Source organism: Xenopus laevis, chromosome 2S, assembly GCF_017654675.1.
Source record: "Xenopus laevis strain J_2021 chromosome 2S, Xenopus_laevis_v10.1, whole genome shotgun sequence".
NCBI lineage: Eukaryota > Metazoa > Chordata > Amphibia > Anura > Pipidae > Xenopus > Xenopus laevis.
The window spans coordinates 71,574,628-71,596,865 of NC_054374.1; the positions used below are offsets into that span (position 1 = coordinate 71,574,628).

General features: G+C 37.8%; 1 protein-coding gene across 2 annotated transcripts in view; it reads right to left on the reverse strand.

Moving 5' to 3' along the window:
• The window catches only part of cyp4f22.S (cytochrome P450 family 4 subfamily F member 22 S homeolog), a 32,071-nt gene extending 15,815 nt beyond the window's left edge, over nt 1-16,256 (reverse strand). Inside the window, 6 exon segments of one of the 2 annotated variants that reach the window (NM_001097919.1) lie at nt 463-584; nt 2,403-2,530; nt 4,060-4,113; nt 10,755-10,899; nt 12,356-12,578; nt 16,182-16,225. In NM_001097919.1, the coding sequence (NP_001091388.1) occupies nt 463-584; nt 2,403-2,530; nt 4,060-4,113; nt 10,755-10,899; nt 12,356-12,577 (671 nt within the window). In that variant the 5' untranslated portion in view covers nt 12,578; nt 16,182-16,225. 2 annotated transcript variants of the gene reach the window in all.
• Between the last annotated feature and the right edge of the window lie 5,982 nt (nt 16,257-22,238).

Sequence of the window (22,238 nt, forward strand, 5' to 3'; positions counted from 1 at the left end):
ACTTTTATTACAATGTCATTGCCATAGGCAACTTACACCCCCTTCATTTTCTATTCCAGCAGGGTAAGGGCATCTGATACTGTTTTAAAATCCAATGGATGACTATGTGTATATTTGGTCAGAAGAAGGTACTTTTTTGATTATCACTTCAAAATAAGTTTGGTACATATTGGATCTGTTACTTGTTTGATTGGCAGCTCTGTCAGTTAAGTTGATTTTCTGCTCCTGTTTGCAAGTCTAGATTGTAATGTACCTCAATATGTTTCTAAAGAATACCTTTTAAACAACAGCTTCTTGCATAAACAGATTAAAAGTGGCCTCCTTTTTGCACTTTGCTTTATTTAAGCACAGAGCACCTCAATGTGCTGAGCTCTGCACCTTGTGCCTGATTCTTCCACATTCTGCAGCTGTCTTACAATGTGAAAATAAAATCATGTGTAAGTAAGAAGGAATAAGCCTTACTCTTGGCAGTCACTGTCATAGCTGAAAGTACATTTAAGAAGTGTATCCAAGGTCATCAGGCTGACATGTTCAAACATATCAAGAGACACAGGGCCCTCTACAGCCAACCTCCTCCACTTTGCCTGTGAAAATAGATAATGCACTTTTGAAAAAAAAAACTTTTTAACATTTTAGACTTAATTTGGGTTTATCTTAGATGACCTGTCACTGCAATCATCAGCCATGTGAGAAAGATGTAGTAACAGACAAAATAGTATTTTGGAATCATTGCCCCACCACTCCCCAACCACATCCTGGCCATGCCTTCTTATACTGCCTGAGGCCAACAACTTACTGTTAGTGATGGAGAATGATTCACAACGAAATTTGTTCGGGAAACTGTGGCAAAAATTTGCTGAGGACAATTCGCTGCAACAAAGAAAAAAGTCGTTGCGACAAAAAAGTTGTTGCAAAAAAAATAAAAACACGCCCAACCAAAAAAAATGCGTTTAGACAAAAAAGTCACCTTAAGGAAAAAATGCCCATTGACTTTAATGCATTTGTAGCGAAAAAATTGTCACGCGTGTCAACAGAATTTTGACTTCAATTTGTTTAGCAAATTCTTTGCAGTTTCGCAAATGTTTTCGCAGTTTCTCAAGTTTTTCGTTGAATCAAAACAGGACAAATTCGCTCATCACTAGTCAATGTTGACAAAATACAGGAGGTTTTATATTTTCTTTTGGGGGAAAGTTAGACTAGTAGAGTGGAGGCCAAAACCAGGAGACTCTGCTTTTTCCATTCCCTTTAAAAAGATGTGCTAGTAGTAGGTATATTAAACATGTATTCCCACTGTTAAAACTGCAGACATATTTATTTGATACCTCAGAATAACTTTCAGTGAAGGATTACATTTTATTAAAGGAATGAACTGTCTGCTACCATCAATGACCTGCACACACAGAGTAGCACAGGTATTAACCCTCTGTGACTTTTACCTTAACAAGACCTTGGGGTATATTTATCAAAGAGTGAAGCTAGAGATAGCCACAGTAGACTAGTGAAATTACGCCTATGGGATTTTTAAAAGAGTATTTATCAATGTGTGAAAGTTCATCCTTTGATAAATGCGCCTTTCAAAAAGCCATAGAAATGACTGGAGAGTGGCGGAATTTCACTCTAGAGGACTGTGGAGAACACTGACTCTTTGATAAATATACCATAGAGTCTCAAAAGCTGGTTAGTAATTAATTTATAGTGAAATAAATCCTCCTTACTGAAACATCACAGTAAATTATTTTGTGAGTTAAGCTTTGTTCTGGTATTGGATCTGTTATCCAGAATGCCCAGGACCTGGGGTTTTTCTCATAACAATGTTTCCGTAATTTGGATCTTCATTACTTAAGTCTACTAGAAATGCATTAACATTAAATAAACCCAACAAGCTGAGTTTGCTTCCAATAAGGATTAATTATATCTTAGTTTGGATTAGGTACATGGTGCTGGTATGGAACCTGTTATCCAGAATGCTCGGGACCTGGGGTTTTCCGGATAACAGATTTCTGTAATTTGGGTCTTCATGCCTTAAGTCTACTAGAAAATCATGTAAACATTAAATAAACCCAATAGGCTGGTTTTGCTTCCAATAAGGATTAATTATATCTTAGTTGGGATCAAGTACAAGCTACTGTTTTATTATTACAGAGAAAAAGGAAATCATTTTTAAAAATTTGGATTATTTGGATAAAATGAAGTCTATGGGAGACCGCCATTCCGTAATTCGGAGCTTTCTGGATATCGGGTTTCTGGATAAGGGATCCTATACCCGTACAACAAAAAAAGCAAATATTTTGAAAATTACAAAAAGCAACTTGGATTTTTGGCAAACTTTTGAAAGCTGTTCAAATATTCAGTGGCCAAGAAAAACTACAGGGAGTACAACACAATCCCAAAAGGGAACTTACAAGCATGATATCTGTGCTCTGATTAAAAATCTTCACATAGTTCTTAAGGATGTCAAAGTGAAAGGCAGGTGTTAGAAGACGCCGGTGCCGCCCCCATTTCTCCCCATGGCTAAGCAACAGTCCATCCCCTAAAAATAAATTACATTTAAAATAATGGTCATACAAGTCCACACAGATATCAGAGAGAAGGCAAAGCAGAAAAGTACCAGCTAGCTGCAATATCATTGCAACAGGATCAGTAAGACTCATGTCTCATGTACATCAGCATAGGCCTAGTCTGATGTAGCATGTTCCTGTTCATCTACAGTCAGAGCATGAATTATGTGGGGAAAACTCAAAAACAAAAAACTTCCTGGTGTAGAATTTCCAGACAAGTGAATTATATTAGTGCACACAGCCACACACCATGAATGAAAATCATTGCAAATCAGAAGAGGTGATATGTGCCTCTCTGGGGAGATTTCCCACTCACCAGATATAAGAGTTATATACATGCCAGACATAATGTATAAAATCTTCAAAACCTGTTAACAACCAGCAGACCAGGTTTACCCAGCATGATATAGGGGCAAATTCACTAACCGGCAAAGTGGCTTACGCTAGCAAAAATTCGACATCGTTACGTCATTTTGCCACTTCGCCCATTTACTAAAAGTGTCCCTGGCGAAAATTCGCTAGCGAAGTAGATAGACTAGTACAACTTCACAGCCTAACGCCAGGCGAAGTTGCACTCTGGGGAAGGGGCAAAACTACGCAAATTTACCAGGTTAGACAAGGCGAAGTGCAATTGAGTAGATAGGAGTTTGTAAAAAAAAAGTTAAACATTTTTCGAGGTCCCAAAAAATGCTGGAGTTTTTTTACATTTTATAATGTGATGGGCTGAAAAAGATCAAATTTTTTGTTTTTAGCGTACCCTCCTTCCCCCATACTTTTGTTAACATATGGCACATAAACTATACTGTGGGCTCATGTGTAGGGCATTAGAACACCTCTATATACCATTCATTTTATTAAGTTTTCCTGGGCTTGTGTAGTGTAATGTATTTGCTGCAGCATACACGTCCATTCAAACTTCTATTTCGCACTGTATGCAAATTTACGGTCGCTAGTGTAAATTCGAACTGATGATCGTAACATCACTAGCGCAACTTCGCAAACGATCAGTAACTTGTGCGCAACTTCAGATCTTTGTGCAGCCTTTGCTCAATAACTAAAACAAGCTTAGTGCCATTATCTTTAGGAGTCTGAACTTCATGGGTAACCTAGCTTAGCAAACTAACAATAAATAATTACATTTAAAAGAAATGGAAACAAAAATAACATTGCCAGTTGAAAGAAAAAAAATCATACTATGAACATTTGCAATGCATATTATATTAAAAATAGCAATGTTTTAAAAAATATTTTAGTAAATATATATATTAAAATGCAAATTGAAAAGCTGCAGAATAAAAAGCTAAATAACTCAAAAACCTTAACTAATAAAAAGTGAAAAACAATTGCAAATTGTCTCAGCATATCACTCTCTACATCATACTAAAAGTTATCTCAAAGGTGAACAACCCCTTTAAAGAAGAATTCAACCCTGAATAAAAAAAACCTTGGAACTGATATATGAAAGCACTTTTTATTTTTTTTTTTAATTTCAAGAACTCACCAAGCCAGGGTCTGAGGAAACCATAGAACAGTTCATCTTTTTGAGCAATGGCAGCTATAAGGCAAGCAAGATCAAAATAGTTTTTTAGTGTATGGTTGATAATATGATATATGTAAAGAGTATGCCATTTACAGAAAGAGGAAGTAGTAGCCTTTTGCTCATTAAACTAATGATGGCGCTGTGGATGTGTGTTTATACGATTCCTTGCAAAATTGTTTGTTTCCTTAATTAGATTAAATTAGTGAGTTTATTATAAAAAGCTACCTGCCGATCTATGTATAGATGGGTTAAAGAAATCAAAAAGTTCATCACTGTAAAAAAATAAAGTTTACAATTTTTCACAAAGTGTAATGACTCACAAAAGCACAATAAACTGTACTCAATAAACTGCAATATAAAGGGCACCCTATATGGAAACTTCTGCCTTCTAAATAAATATGAAGACTCGTGCACAGAATGAGCCAAAGGGTTTTATGGTGTGTGGCATGGAAAAAACATGGGGTAACTACGTTTGAAGAAGGACTTTTGTGACATTAACATATATCTATAGAGGAAGAGATAGAGATAGATTGGGCAACAATTTAAAATCATGTAAAAATAAGCAGCAAGCTTTTTGGCATAAGCAGAATATCTTTTTATTTAACAAGACAAGCACAATGAAAATCTTACAGAAATTTAAAAATCTCAGCAAACTGAAATTGCCTCGTTATATTATACAATCCCAGGGTTTACTTAATATTTACTAAGCCATACCTGATAAACAAACCATTTATATTCAACATTCTTCAAAATTCACATTCTTGTACAGTAGGCAAAGTGTATCCTTATTTGTCTGTTTAATGGAAATCATTGGAACACAACCCAGTCACCTTGAGCTTTGTTACAATGAGTTATCCATAAAAGCTCAGCAGGATGTTTCTAAACGGCTGCCTGTTATCATTTCCTTATGGTTCGACTTTGTGGAATACGGTTTAAAGTTCTAGTAACCAAAAGCAGACAATTTATTGTTACTTTTCCCTCATATAGTTTGATATCACTGTAAAATACTAATAAGCTTTCTTTACACTGAAAATAGTTTTTCTTTATTGCATAGGGTTCTGGTACCATGTCCTGCCATATAGTAATTATAATCAGATACAGATCTGTTCAAGATCAAAGTACCAGAAGAAGTTGTGAGATTTTCTTGAGCAATGTGTTTATTCTCTAGAAACAGGAAGGAAATGCAATAGCCCTACTGGTTCATGTTGCAAAATAAATGGTGTATATATTTCTTATTTCAAAGTATTTTAAAAAGACAATGCAGTGGCACTTTTATCCCACGTGTGAGCTTAGAATACTACATATGTAAGCTAAAGAGTTTTAACCAGTTTATAATTATTTATTGACACACCTAACAGTATCTATGTTGAGACAAAGACATCAGCATAAGCAAATAAAATACCCTTCCAGCATGACACAAGTATGATTCCATTCATAGTTACATAGTAAGTAAGGTTGAAAAAAGGGGGAAATATTTCCTTCCTGACTCTAAAATGGCAATCGGACTAGTCCCTGGATCAACTTGTACTATGAGCTATCTCCCATAACTCTGTATTCCCTCACTTGCTAAAAAGCCATCCAACCCCTTCTTAAAGCTATCTAATGTATCAGCCTGTACAACTGATTCAGGGAGAGAATTACAAATCTTCACAGCTCTCACTGTAAAAAACCCCTTCCGAATATTTAGGCCAAACCTCTTTTCTTCTAATCGGAATGGGTGACCTTGTGTCAGCTGGAAAGACCTACTGGTAAATAAAGCATTAGAGAGATTATTATATGATCCCCTTATATATTTATACATAGTTATCATATCACCCCTTAAGCGCCTCTTCTCCAGCGTGAACATCCCCAATTTGGCCAGTCTTTCCTCATAGCTAAGATTTTCCATACCTTTTACCAGCTTAGTTGCCCTTCTCTGTACCCTCTCTAATACAATAAAGTCCTGTTTGAGTGATGGAGACCAAAACTTAAGGCATATTCTAGATGGGGCCTTACAAGTGCTCTATACAGTGGAAGAATGACCCCCTCCTCCCGTGACTCTATGCCCCTTTTAATACAGCTCAAGATCTTATTTGCCCTTGATGCTGCTGACTGGCATTGCTTGCTACAGCCAAGTTTATCATCTACAAGGACTCCAAGTCCTTTTCCATAATGGATTGGCCTAGTGCAGTCCCATTAAGGGTATACGATCCTGTTGCAAGAATGCCACATCCTGGATGGAATTAATTGGGCTGGATAGTTTTTTGTCATCTGCAAACACTGATACATTACTTACAACACCCTCCCCTAAGTCATTAATAAACACATTAAATAAAAGTGTACCCAATACTGAGCCCTGAGGGACCCCACTAAGAACCTTACTCCAAGTAGAGAATGTACCATTAACAACCACCCTCTGTACCCGATCCTGTAGCCAGTTTCCTATCCATGTGCAAATGACTTCATTGAGCCCAACAGACCTTAGTTTAGAAAGCAGTCGTTTGTGGGGCACAGTATCAAGCGCTTTTGCAAAATCCAAATAGATCACATCTACTGCCCCCCCCACCCAGCATCTTACTTACCTCATCATAAAAAGCAATCAAATTTGTCTGACATGACCTATCCTTCATAAAGCCATGCTGATTGCTGCTCATAATGCCAATCACTAGGACAAAACTTTGAATGTGATCCCTTCAAATAATTTGCCTACCACAGATGTCAAGCTTACTGGTGTTTAATTGCCAGGCTGAGATCATAATCCCTTTTTAAATATTGGAATAACATCAGCTTTTCTCCAATCCATAGGCACCATACCAGATGACAGTGAATCTGAGAAAATCAGAAATAAGGGCTGGTCTAAAACTGAACTAAGCTCTCTTATAACCTGGGGAGTATGCCATCAAGACCTGGAGCCTTGTTTACATTAATTTTTATTAAAGCTTTATGAATCATAAAGCTCTGCCACTGACTAGATTGAGCTGAACCATTCGTGCAGTTATAAAGTAAGCCTGAGAACTCAGACTCCTCTATTGTATACACTGAAGAAAAGAACTGATTTAACACATTTGCCTTTTCTGTTTCTGTTACAACCATACTGGTACTGTTATTTAATGGAGCAACACTCTCAACCTGCATCTTTTTACTATTAATATATTTAAAAAACTTTTTAGGGTTAGTTTTCACCTCCACTGCAATTAACTCTTCCGTTCCTTTCTTTGCATTCCGGATTGCTGATTTACAACATTCATTACAGTGTTCTTATTCAATAAATGCAGCTTCTGTCCCAACAGATTTGTAGTTTTTTAATGCCTTTCTCTTCTTTCCTATTAACTTCTTTACTTCTGTATTAAGCCACACAGGATGATTCTTAGAGCTTCTACATTTACTCCTTAAGGGAATACATTGAGAACAGTAATGATTTAATATAATTTTAAATGACAGCCATTTATGTTCTGTGTTTTTAGCTGGAAACCTAATGCCCCAATCAATGCTCTGTAGGGCAGCCCTCAAGGCACTAATATAAGCTTTTCCAAAATTCATGGTTTTTGTTGCCCCAGTATATATTTGTTTTTTGCACCAGACATTAAGGGGCAGATTTACTAAGGGTCGAATATCGAGGGTTAATTAACCCTCGATATTCGACTAGGAACTAAAATCGTTCGACTTCGAATATCGAAGTCGAACGATTTAGCGCTAATCCTACGATCGAACGATCGAAGGATTATTCGTTCGATCGAACGATTAAATCCTTCGAATCGAATGATTCGAAGGATTTTAATACAACGATCGAAGGAATATCCTTCGATCAAAAAAACTCAGGCAAGCCTATGGGGACCTTCCCCATAGGCTAACATTGACTTCGGTAGCTTTTAGCTGCCGAAGTAGGGGGTCGAAGTTTTTCTTAAAGAGACAGTATTTCGATTATCGAATGGTCGAATAGTCGAACAATTTTTAGTTAGAATCGTTCGATTCGTAGTCGTAGTCGAAGGTCGAAGTAGCCCATTCGATGGTCGAAGTAGCCCAAAAAACACTTCGAAATTCGAAGTTTTTTTAATTCGAATCCTTCACTCGAGCTTTGTAAATGTGCCCCTAAATGATATAACATTGTGGTCACTATTACCCAGGGGTTCAATGACTTGCACATTTGCTAAAAGTTCTGGGTCATTAGAGATCACTAGATCCAGAATAGCATTTTTTCTGGTAGGCTCCTCAGCAACCTGTGCCATAAAATTGTCATACAACAAGTTTATAAACTTGTTTCCATTAACTGATCTGGCAGTACTGTTGCTCCAGTCAATATCTGGGTAATTAAATCCCCCATTATCATTACCAAACTAGCAGCCTTTTCTATTTGCATCAGGGGCTTAGCCTCCTCCTCCTCACTTACATTAGGGCAGTGATCCCCAACCAGTAGCTCGTGAGCAACATGTTGCTCACCAACCTCTTGGATGTTGCTCTCAGTGGCCTCAAAGCAGGAGCTTATTTTTGAATTCCAGGCTTGGAGGCAAGTTTTAATTGCATAAAAACCTAAGTATACTGCCAAGTAGAGTCTCCTGTAGGCTGCTAGTTCACATAGGGGCTACCAAATGGCCAATCACAGCACTTATTTGGCAAATCAAGGGACTTTTTCATGCTTGTGTTGCTCCCCAACTCTTTTTACATTTGAATGTGGCTCACGAGTAAAAAAGGTTGGGGACCCCTGCATTAGGGGGTCTATAACATACGCCTACAATTAATTTGCTGGACTCTTTACAATTGGTGAAGAACTCCACCCATACAACTTCTGCCCCCTCATTTTCTAACATAACCTCCTCCTTTATATGAGCTTTTAAATCCTGCCTAACAAACAGACATACCCCTCCTCATTTTCTATTGCCTCTGTCCCTCCAAAACAAAGTATAGCCACTGATATTAACTGCCCAGTCATGCGACTCATTCAGCCATGTTTCGGCCACACCAATCACATCATATTTTCCATCCAGCACCTCCAGCTCTCCCATTTTACCAGTTTGACTCCTTGCATTTGCAAACATGCAATTAATACTGGTACCATATTGAACATATGACATGTGGTCCTCCCTATCTTTAACAGTACCCCCAGCCAAATCTGCTCCCACATTTTCCCTTTCTTTGCCCACTATCTCATCTAACCTGTCTTCCACTGAATCTTTTACTGAATCTTTGTGCGATATTTTAAGGCATATGATATTGTCACACGTTATTAGTGCAATCTATAGCACCTAAGACATTCGGGATGCCACTGGCAGAGTAGAAGTCTCTTTTTACAGTATTCTAGTCATATCTTTCCCTGGGAAACTCAATATAATTCCATGACACAGAACGTAGTGCATTCTGGACCTGCTCAAGGTATCATGAAAATGTGTTAGTGGCTGTAGGTCTCCAGTTCCTCATAAAGGTCTTTAATTGCTGCCCTACAGCTCTTCACTACATCTTCCTCTATTAATCCATCTGATGTTGTTTAGTAACGCCTACTTCTGGGAGGTATTAAATTTCACAGTAATTATCACACTATTTTATGCTTTTGTTGCTTAAAATATGTTAGTGAATAATGCGTTAAGATTAATTCTATTCTATAAATATTGCAATGCGATTAGAATACCGCTTTGCAGAAATGTAGAATTAGCGCTTGTGATATGCCTTTTAGATTTGTGAAAATACTTTGATGAATCATTTCTTAAATAATGCGTCTTAAATAACGCACACAACTGCGTGTTAAGGAATATCGACCTTTTGTGAATCAGCCCCAATATAATGATATATAATTATATTTCATTTTCCCCCAGATAAGTAAACAATTTATAAAAGGGTTTAAAATGAATGGCGACAATGAATTACCTATCTAAGGTACAACACCAATATAGAATAGAACAGTTTTTGATATATGTAATAAAAGTTTGCCCAGAAGCAGTAACCCATAGCAACTAACAAGATGTTTGCTTCTAATCAGATGACCAGCAAATGCTACCTGCTGATTGATTGCTATAGTTTACTGCTTCTGGGCAAACTTAATGCTCTTTATAACATAACCCCATTTGTCTCTTAAAAAGCTGTCTGTCTTGGAGAAATTTTCATGTAGTTGTATGGGCAACAAACTTTTACTTCATATTGTCATACATAATAAAGCGCATACTACTTGAGACAGATACTGCTTGAGCCTCAAAGCCTGCCCCGACCAAACGTAAATATCAGTAAATAAACCAGAAATTTAAATTGCCACATTTCTGTGTGAAAAAAACACAGTGATCAAGACACCCTTCACCGTAGGCAGCCACTTCCCTTTCAGCAGAATGGGAAATGCTCTCCAACTTCTGCATTCTTAAGAAATAGAACTTAGTGGGGCAGTTTTCATAGTTTATCCTAAGAGACCTTCATCAAACAAAATGCCACATGGAGCATTACTATAAGAGGATAATCTGCCCCACTAGTATGGCAATCCTTGCCATGTAATTCTATGCATACTGTGGCCTTTAAAGGTATTAAAACCCCATCACGATGTTAACTAAAATACGTGTTCTTGTTTTTTATAGTATTTTTATTGAATTTAACATTGTGCTCAGCCGACACTACTCTACTATGATCCCTGCTGCTGAAAGTAAAACAAACAGGGGCAAGGCTGCAACAGGCAAGGAAATTGCAGGAGAGCTATGAAAGTCTACCTGACACCTGCAGTATTGTCTTAATGCTACTTGGGTGGAAAAGTCGCACAATGGGATAACAAAGACTAAACCACCAAGAGCAGGCATAGATGTAGGTCTTCACCAAGCTGTCCACCACCAACAGTCCTTCTTCAGTATTCTTGATCTGGAGTGAGGGGGAAGTAAGAACAGTGAGATTGTGGGCAATCATTAGTATGTAGCTATGGGCGGTACACTGAAAACCAAATGATGTAGCCTGCAAATACTCCTTTATTTACATTAAAAATAATGGGTAATACGCAATTGCCTTAGGGGTTTATTTACAGTATTAACATTGGAGCCAAATATCATGGGTGATGTTGCTCATAGCAACCAATCAGATCTTTGCTTTTATTTTCATGTAGGTGACTGTTCAAATCGAACTGCTGATTGATTGCTATGGGCAACATCAGCATGTTTGTCTTTAATGTAAATAAATATGCCCATAGTGTTGCTAACAGTGAAAGCTCTGGTATATTAATTTAGCTGAAATTTAAGGTCTTATTATTATCTGTTATTTATATAGCGGTGACACATTTAAGCAGCACTTTTATATAATTATATAATCACGATACATCATTTCCTGCCCCAGTAGAGCTTACAATCTAAGGTCCCTATCACAAACACAAGGAACAGTGACAGGAGACAGGAGCCAACAACCTGCTGTATGTTTTTCAAGTATAGCAATGATAACCTGTTAGATTGTTGTGGCCTATTACAGGCTTTTTCTACTGTACCTGAGGCTGCAACCATTGGTTTAACTGTATCTGGGTGAAACAGTGATACTAAAGAGATGGGTCCCAGCCATGTCAGAAATGTTTTACGAAAAGTAGAGATGGCATCATTCTCTTCTGTAAGGCCCTCCTCTGTTGGCATAAACTGCAAACAACGACAGCAAAGCAATGAAAGCAAAGCACAGATCCTAGGGAAGCTAGATGGTGTTAATGGCAAACTCAAACCTTCAGCATAAGGCAAAAAATGTATTTCTAAGTTAAATCTGAAATGTTATTGCATTTTGCTGAAGCCGGCAACTTCGTAGGACTTGAGTTGTTTCCTGTTACATAAAGATGGAGCATCGGTCATAGGTGGTGTATAAATTAGCAGCGAAGCAATTCCGTCTTACTTAATTTTCCAGGGCTTTTCGGTTAATTGTGGCTCCTCCCTCATAATGATATAGTAAAGGTTAGAGCTCAGCTAAGCAATGCAGTGTTACACATAAATATCTGACCTTAAACTTATACTTCGATGCATAACTTCACTGTGCCTAGTTATGACAAGTGAACCCCAAATGACAACAGGCAGGTTGAGAACTGTTGGGCTAAACACCAGTCCATTACCACCATGCATAATCTAGATATATTTATTTGGTAATGCTTGATTATTAAAAAGTATTTTACTTTTTTTTTTTTACAAATATAATTATGGATCGTTGTTTTCTTACTAACTGCATTCGATTGTTCAAAGATAATTGCTGATTATTTCTTGATACTCTCTGACCCAATGCAGGGTGTAATATTATATTTAATAAACAACTTTATGCTTTCTCTGCATCACCAACTTCAGGAGTAATTAAGCATGCTTACCAGTCCCATATGTCCTAAAAGCCAGCTACGTCTTGGAGGCTCTGGAAAACAACGCAGACGCCTGGCATTGATGATGTAAGCATAAATAAATTTCACCATCTTTAATATGGTTCGAAAGATAATAAGAGAGAAGATTAGAATAATAGCGGCAAAAATATAAACTCGGAATGTTGTGTGACTCGGGTTTAGGGAGTCCAGAAAATGGTCCAAAAACTGCAACATCCTATAGTAAGAGAGAGAGAGAGAGAGAGAGAGAGAAGGAAGACATATAAAAGCTGTTGAGAAAACAAAATGCAAAAAACATTGTTAATTACTTGGTTATCAAAATCAGACAAGGGTAGGTAGCCTCCTCTCTGTGCGCACCGGTTGGCTAACTAATGACGCTCTCATTAGAGACAAATGTAGTTTCGTGGACAACATTAAGAAACATTGTACAAAGTAGTGGTCCCATCTTTGCAGGTACTAAACTATGCATAATACTTGTTGCTTTGACATTACAGATGCTACATCTATGGACCACTTCTATTCCCCAATCCTTAGGCATTATTTGTTGAAACAGGCAGTTGACAAAAGCGGGCTCCAATATGGGCTACGCCACAGTTGTTTTAGTCAAAGACATGGGACAAGTTGAACTCTTGAGCCAACAACTGGATCAAATCTAGGACCTTTTCAGACCCACTGGCCCCTGACTATATTCATGCCCCTTGCTGCTCTCAGACAATGGAATTTTCCACCTGTCTAAAAGATGTCCCTGGGTATGTAAATGCATATGGCAGGATTTTTTAAGTTTTAAAAAGCTGTTTGGTCACACTGGGCTGGTGGTGGCACAATTCTTCCATTGGTTAGAGTTCTGTGTTCACTTGTAATTAGCCCGAGGAAGGATCATGCTACTGCCAAAGCTGGGGGCAGCTTTGGGGGACTTTTTTGTGCCACATTCCTATGTATTTAGCATTTTTCTCACAATTGAGTTTATTTTAAAGCTTGAGTTTCCCTGTAATTCATGGTAATAGATTACAATTGTGTTTTTTTTTCTATTGCATTCTTCACTCAAGCTACTTGGATCCATACATGTTCTACAACAACATGCAGCAAGAACCAATGGTCTCCCGGTCTATTCAAATGGTTTACGCCCAACTGATGGCAAAAACATCCTGTTTTTTTTTTTAATATTAACATGTTTTAAGTAGCTTTAAAGCATGGTGCTCCAAATTACAAAAAAAAAAAATCAGTATAGAGAAAAACTAGACCCCAAGCATTTCAGATAATAGATACTATGTTAATTTATTGGTGAATTGTACTGCTGAAAACAGCCTTTAATTGGCAATATCTGCATGCTGTTGGCTACATGGTGGGAGTCTTTTACTCAAACAAGTATTGCCTAATCATGTCTCTGACTTAAACAAGTGGTTCACCTTTAAGTCAACGATTAGAATGTTATAGAATGGCTAATACGTGTTTTTAATTATTTGTCTTTCTCTTGACTCTTTCCACCTTACATATGGGGGTCCCTGATTCCATCTAAAAAAAACAAATGCTCCAAAGGCTAATGATTGTTATACAGTAGCTACTTTTTATTACTCATCATTCTATACAGACCCTCTCTTAGTTATATTTCAGTCTCTTATTCAAATGAGTGTACGTCTACTAGGGTCATTTGGACCCTAGAAATCGGATTGCTGAAATTGTAGATTGGAGAGCTGATAAATAAAAAGCTAAATAACTCAAAAATCATAAATGAAAATCAATTGCAAACAGTCTCTAACACTTTCTACATCATACTAAAAAGTTAATTTAAAAGTGACCAACCCCTTTTCCACCAAGTGGAGGACGTGGTCCAGGTGTACCAGCCCCATGACACCCTCATTTAGTGTCCTTAGGATGGAGATGCTGACTTTTTGAATGTAGCTTTGAATAAAGACTTTTTTTTTTTTTTTTCTAGCCCTTGTGACTAATGGAATATTCAATCTTACCTGATTTGTATCTGGCTGATTTACAGGCAGATATTGGTCAGGTAGGCCCATTCGTGGGCCCCATACACTGGTCAAAAAGCTACCAACTTGGTCTAGAAGGATCTAAGTTTATAATCAAGTCTACAATTTATGTAAATGAGTTATGCAATTTACTCAAGGGACAATAGAACAAATTCTGCAGTGCAGAATGAAGGGGTGAATTTTGTAGTGCAGAATAAATGGCAAATAATTTATATTATATTATGCTGCTTGAAGTATTTAATGGGGGTTATCATACCCGGTTCTATTATGGCATAAACTGTTCAAGTTAAAACTGTTCAAGCAAAACAGCAATGGAAGATCTTTATTTTTTAAATAGCATTCTAAGCATACATTGTTTTTTCTGCTGGAGTTGTATGTAAAAATGTATACAACAGCTAGATGAATACGCAATGCCCGTGGTGTAAGTACACATTTCAACTTTTATCTCCCATAATAACATAAATCATAGATTATCATGTAGCCCTGGCACATTTGCTGCAGCAGTTTATGGCCTATTGGGATGGCTTTTAACAGTTAATTTGATTACGTTTAACTGATTCACTGTAAACAAGAAGCAATGGCCACAGTTTTGCTGACGTTTTTCATGAAATGACACATGAAAAACAGACATTACAGTTTTCTGCACCAGCACTGCAGATGTGTTAACCATACCTCCCAACTGTCCCTTTTTCGGAGGGACAGTCCCTCTTTTGACAGCTCAACCCGCAGTCCCTCATTTGTACTGGAAAGTCCCTCTTTTCTCTGCACTGAACAGCCAGAAAAAGAAACAAAGTTTCTCACTTAATTGGCTTTTAGCAGAGAGCCCAGAACAGCTAACAGGTGCAAATAAGATACTTTGTAACAATTTCGAGACACAAAAACACAGTTTAGATAAGGAGAAATATTTTCAAACTTTCATAACCTGCCAAATTTTGTAAAACAAACATGGTAATTAGGGGGTGTGGCCACAGAAAGGGGTGTGGTCCAAAAATTGCTGCGCTACATGCGGGAAAACATTTTTTGTCCCTCTTTTTACTTCCAAAATGTTGGGAGGTATGTGTTAACTAGTGTTCCCAGCACATGGCTCAGCTGCCAGTATTTCATCCGAGTTGTTGGTGTATGTGTGTATAACTTTCTTTATATAGCACTGCTTGTATACACAGTTACAAAATGTAAGTGCCATGCTAGAGAGGACCAGGAAGAAGTAGTTCCCTGGCTTGCCAAGCTTACAATTTATATGCAACAATAGTCCCGACATACAATACATTATTTGCAAACAGCCAAAATGATATATTACTGTATTAGTGCCAGATCCACTAACTAGACAGTGGTCCCCAACCAGTAGCTCGCGAGCAACATGTTGCTCTCCAACCCCTTAGATCTTGCTCCCAGTGGCCTCAAAGCAGGAGCTTATTTTTGAATTCCAGGCTTGGAGGCAAGTTTTGGTTGTATAAAAACCAGGTGTACAGCCAAACAGAGCCTCCTGTAGGCTACCAGTTCACATAGGGGGTACCAAACAGCCAATCACAGCCCTTATTTGACATCCCCATGGACTTTCTCATGCTTGAGTTGCTCTCCAACTCTTTTTACATTTAAATGTGGCTCACGAGTAAAAAAGGTTGGGGACCCCTGAACTAGAGAATTACTGCTTCCTCTGCTAATAATCAATCCATCTGCACTACTGACATACCCTAAAGTGCTGCTCACTGATTCATACACACATTATATTTGGCCCTCTAACAAAAAAAAAATTCTGTGCTGTTTTAAAATAAAATAAATTATATTTTTTTCCTGAATCAGCATACATGGCAGTTACTAGAAAGAAAGTTTCTTACCTAGCAATTACAAGAGTTGCAGTTACTATCCCAACAAATACGACCTCTGTGAATTTTGTTTAGATACTTCCTACATTGCTTTGGGCACGGCCTCCTTTCAGCCAATCTAAAAAGAGCAGACCTGACTGTGAACTAATGGGGTTTTGCTGCCTCACTGTGTTATTTATCTGAAATTGCACCTTATGGTATTAGATATAAATGTGAAATCTGACAGATGTGTCTACCGAGTTTTCACTGTACAGATATGGAATCTGTTATCTAGAATATTTTGGATCCAGGTTTTGGTTTTTTTTGGATATGGGATCTTTCCAGAATATGGATCAGGCTTGGATTTAGCCTGCAAACATTTTTTAAAGATAAAACCAATAGGATTGCTTTTCTACCAATATGGATTTACGTAGCATAGTTAGGATCAAGTACCAAGTACTGTTTTATTACACAGAATAAAATGGATCTTGTGGGAGATGACCTTCCCATAATCAGGAGCTTTCTGTATAAGGGATCCCTTACCTATGCCCTCCCCTACGTCCCTACGATTTCTGCTTACATCTAATCTTCAGAATAAAGGCTGATTAATTTTAATACATTAGTGCCTTGCTAAATAAAAATAATGAAAGAAAACTCACCAAGCATGTTGTTATGCTGTGCTGTACAGTCATCCTGATCCAGAATGATGGCTTAATATTAATTCATGCCCAGCTAGACATCCCACTATTGCAGTGTCCAGACACAGTTTTTTAGGGGGGGCACACTAATAACAGCATTACTAATTTTGCTAGCAGCTCTGGGTTTGAAGTTCTTGTTAGGGTACTGATGCTGTACCCCACTGCCACCATTATTATGAGCACAAAGACATTCAAACATTTGTTCTTTGTAATTCTACTGCTATAATAAAGTCAAAGAAGACCATTCTCACAAAAGTTGCCATATGACATACAAATACCAGTATATGTGACTGCAAAGGGGTAGTGGCCCTTGGGTTTTCCAGTGGGAGGTAGGTACTTCAGTCTGACACTGACAAATGGAGATGGGACAATAATTTTCAGGGGTGGGCCCATGATGTTCTAAATTGGAGCTGTAACATCCGGCCTGAGATTGGCTTTATTTGTGACTAGCATGTAAGCCATAGGAGCTTAACATTCACAATGCAAAAAGTGTGCAGTGCCTACGTCACAGTAATAGCATGGTGTGTGAAAATGTGTGTGATGTCACACCTAAAAGTACATTAAACCAAATAGCTCATTTACAGTCGCTAACTGCAATACAGCACTGAGTGTTATTGTGTGATTGTTATGTATTCTGATGAATCGTGCACAAATGCGTCTACTGACACAACAATCCCGAATGTGGTGTACGTTCAGAATGCACAACTGAAAAACCACAAATAAAAAATGAAAACCAATTGCAAATTGTCTCAGAAGATCACTCTCTACATCATACTAAAAGATGAACAACCAATTTAAAGCTCCACTTTCTACTTTTCTTTTGTCTGCTATCTCCTTGGTATTTTCTCTCATCTGTGCTTCTACCCCTTCAATATTTATTTTTCTTTTTTTCTTTAATCCCCCATCCCTGTCCTTCTTTTTCTCCCACCATTACATTTTCCTTCACCTCCTTCTCTTTTGCTTGCTTGCCCTTTACTATACTCCTTAAAAATATTTTTTTTGTATCCACTTAAAGAGTCCTTTATTGATGCCTATATTCCATCTGCAAACCTTTCTCTTATGTGCATACTACTTAAAGGAAAACTATACCCCCAAAATGAACACTTAAGCAACAGATAGTTCATATCATATTAAGTGACATATTAAAGAATCTTACCAAACTGGAATATATATTTAAGTAGATATTGCCCTTTTACATCTCTTGCCTTGTGCCACCATTTCGTGATGATCTGTGTGCTGTCTCAGAGATCACCTGACCAGAAATACTACAACTCTTACTGTAACAGGAAGAAGTGTGGAAGCAAAAGACACAACTCTGTCTGTTAATTGGCTCATGTGACCTAACATGTATGGTTTGTTGGTATGTTTGTGAGTACAGTGAATCCTACGATCCCAGGGGGCGGCCCTTATTTTTAAAATGGCAATTTTCTATTTATGATTACCCAATGGCACATACTACTAGAAAAGTATATTATTATGAAAATCGTTTATTTACATGAAGCAGGGTTTTACATATGAGCTGTTTTATGCAATATCTTTTTATAGAGACCTACATTGTTTGGGGGGGTATAGTTTTCCTTTAAAATTAGTTGAATATGTTAGCATCTACAAGTACACAACATCAAGCTGAACACCTTCATATTGCCTTTTTTCGGACGTAAGAAATGTAGAGAGTTAAAGGCAAACGTTAAATGTCCTGAGTGTATATCTACAGAATTGTAACCATGGGCACCTGCAGATATTTTTTGGGAGAAGGCAAATAAATCTAGTATCACACAGGGTAGCATCCCACTGAAGAACCATTTATGGCAATGCACAACACACACACATGCACATTTGTAGCTAAATTATCATCATTTAGGGCACACAGAGGCCATAAAACCCCATATTAACCCAATAAATAGTGACTATCTATAGCATCTTACAGCAGCCCCTCTGGCATTTGCCAGAATCCACAGATGCCAGTGCAGGTCTGGACAGTACCTTGGCATATTTAGGAAGCCACAGCATATTAGACCCAACTTTTTTATATATTCCTTCTATGGTGTCAGTAAGTCTAGTAAAGGGCTAACAGGTGTCCCTTCAGACCTGCACATTCCAATCATTCTGTAATTTCAGAGAAAGAGCTCCACATCAGCTATTTTGTAAAATTGTCTGGTTAGAGATTCATAAAAAAATCAATCACTCGTCCTCCCAGTCATGACTCCTGAACGTTATAGGGTACTGTTTGGACTGGCAGACTGGAATGTGCAGTCCAAATGTTGAGTGTTATTGATGAATTAATCCATTAATAATCTGTCACTGTTCATTTTGAGACAGTCACATGGGCTGTCTCAAATCAATAACAGAGGAGGGAACAGAACTGGCACAGCACGTGCACGAGGCAGGACAGAAGCAGCAGGTGGCATATATGAAGTCTGCAAAGCATCTTAAAGGGATACTGTCATGGGAAAACATGTTTTTTTTTCAAAATGCTGCTGCTCCAGCAGACTTCTGCACTGAAATCCATTTTTCAAAAGAGCAAAGAGATTTTTTAATATTTAATTTTGAAATCTGACATAGGGCTAGACATATTGTCAGTTTCCTAGGTGCTCCCAGTCATGTTATTTGTGCTCTGATAAACTTCAGTTACTCTTTATACTGCACTGCAAGTTGGAGTGATATCAACCCCTTCCTTCCCCCCCCCAGCAGCCCATCAGCAGAACAATGGGAAGATAACCAGATAACCTGGTAGATGTAAGAACAGCACTTAATAGTAAAAATCCATGTCCCACTGAGACACCTTCAGAAACAATAGCCTGCCTGAAAGCTGTTCCATCCTGGCTCTTTTTGAAAGCACATGACCAGGTAAAATGACCTGAGATGGCAGCCTACACACCAATATTACAACTAAAAAAAATCCACTTGTTATGTTAGGATTGAAATTTTACATGGTAGAGTGAATTATTTGCACCATAAAATTCATGACAGAATCCCTTTAAGATAATTTAGTTTGATATACCTTACAAGTACCAACCTGCCCAGTTTGGCAATTTGTAGATTCTTTCAAATGCCAGCAGAGCTGCTGTAAGATGCAATAGAAAGTCACTATTTATTTAGCTGGTGGGAGGCTGTTTGGGCCTCCGTATACTTGAAATGACAGGGCCTGAATTTTTGAATCCCAGTCCAGATCTGGTACCATCCTAGAAATAGGTCACAATTCTTTTTGAAGGGCAGAAAGCCTCTTTCCTATATGGGCAGTTCTTTCACTTGCTTCACTCTATACCCTCCCACTACCATGTTAACAGTCAATGAGCACTCCCTGCATGTTCTTAGTTTAGCCAATCCCTGCCTCTGTAACAGGTATGCAGCTGCCTATAATACAGACCCTGAATTTTTCCCTTCAAATCCTCCCATCTGATATTACAGTGTGAGTGTGTGTTTTGGGAAACTTGATGTGGAAATATTTTCTTTTACTTGGAACTAGCTAAAGCAGTAGGAGGGGGCACTTACCCGCTCTTGCCCTTATTTGTGTACACCCAAGTGAGTAAACATATACTACCAATTTATTCTTTAGTTTGACACACTTCATATTTAATTCTGGACTTTGCCAAGCCAGTTGGTTCCACCAGTCATGTTCTTCCACCTGCAGCCATAGTCCATTTTCTGCACATAGGATCAGATCAGGTTTTCTACGTATTGTCTTGGTTTCATCCAATCTCACACGAAAGTTGTACAGGGTTAAAGCCAATACAATCTTCATCTCAGCAAAATTCTGTCCAATACAATTCCTGTGTAAAGAGAAGTCATTACACATTTTTTATTAGTTTCTTAAGATCATGGTATAAAGTTATATGAACAGAGGTTTACTACACCTGACAACCCTCCAAATCCTCCTCTTAGGGGAGTCAGACGAGAAACTGATATTTAGATCTTCTTGTCTCTCACTGCGCTATTGAAATCACTTGGAAAGCTCACTTGACCTAAAGTCTAATTTGCTACAAATTTATTTAGCAGATAAACTGCACTATTAGGGGGTTATTTATCAAAGTCCGAATTTATCTCAATACTTTCTGCTACAAGCTCCAATCAAATCTGCTCTGTTTTTTTACGCTTATTTATTATTACATTTTCCCGAAATTTGCTTTGCGGAAAAAAATCTTATTTTCACGTTTTTTTCATGTGAGTTTTTTTTCCACTAAAAATGTATGTTTTTAAAGTTTTCGAGTTCTTTTCATTCAGACTATATAATAAATAAATAAATAACCGACTAAATGTATGACTTATCATCAATTGGTATGCAAATAACTCCCATACTTGCAACTGAGTTTGTAATAAATAGAAGTGAACAGGATTAACTGTATATGTAGAATGAGAAAAACTCTGGCACTCGAGGCAAGTGAAATGCAGGGTTTCCCCTTGCTTTTTATTTCTTGTGCAGACGTGCAACATTTCGGGGTGACCCCCTTTATCAAGCATACATACTGACCATAGTGCAAACAATATAAAGAGTGACCAATTAAATTAATTAGCATACACAATTACCAACAATCAGTTTGAAAGGCAAAGCTCTCGACCAATCACCTTATAGCATGTGACGAAAAGTTTTTTTTTCTGTTAACTGTATATGTACCTCTTAGTCCTAAAAAACAAAAAGTTACCAGAATTTCAAAGTGACGGGAGTATGTATGTGATATGGCACCTAAAAGTAAATAAGGCCAAAAGGCTTAATTACAGTGACTAGCTGCAGCATAGCACCCTGGATGTGGCAGAAGTTCAGAGCTCCCACAGCAAGTTGCGTCAATAGGCTTAACACCCTGTGTCCAGTGAATTGGACATAAACATAATTTTCAATATGTGTAGAAGTGAAGCAATGTTTTCTGTGAAGCTGAAACACGTGCCAGATTCTCCTAAGAACACATGCTATATTTGCATTCGATTCGACGTATTGCATGCATATTGAGGAGGGCACAGCTTCCCACACACTTGCAATTATGCTGAAATTCTGGGAAGCTACATTGTGGCTAAAAATCCTTTCCTTTTGTGATCTTCCTTTTCATTGCAGCCCTTCTCACTATCTTCTTACGTATTATCAGTTGTCACTTTTTTTACTTTTTTTTTTTTTTTTTTCATTTGAACATTTTATTGATTTTCAAAGAAAGATAGGTTTAACAGTCATAATACTGAAAACACAGTACAAATAGAAGTAGCTCAGTGACACGTCATCAGTCACAATTATACATTGGTATGCATTCAGTCATTGAGATGTATATGATTCAGTAATGCGCACATTGGTAGCACAATGTGCCACAGTATAGCTCTTACGTCAAACCAGTAGGGGGGGAGGGTGGGTATAGGAGGAAAGAAGAGATGAGGGTAGGGGTACAAGATTTAGCACAGGTTCCATAGAGAC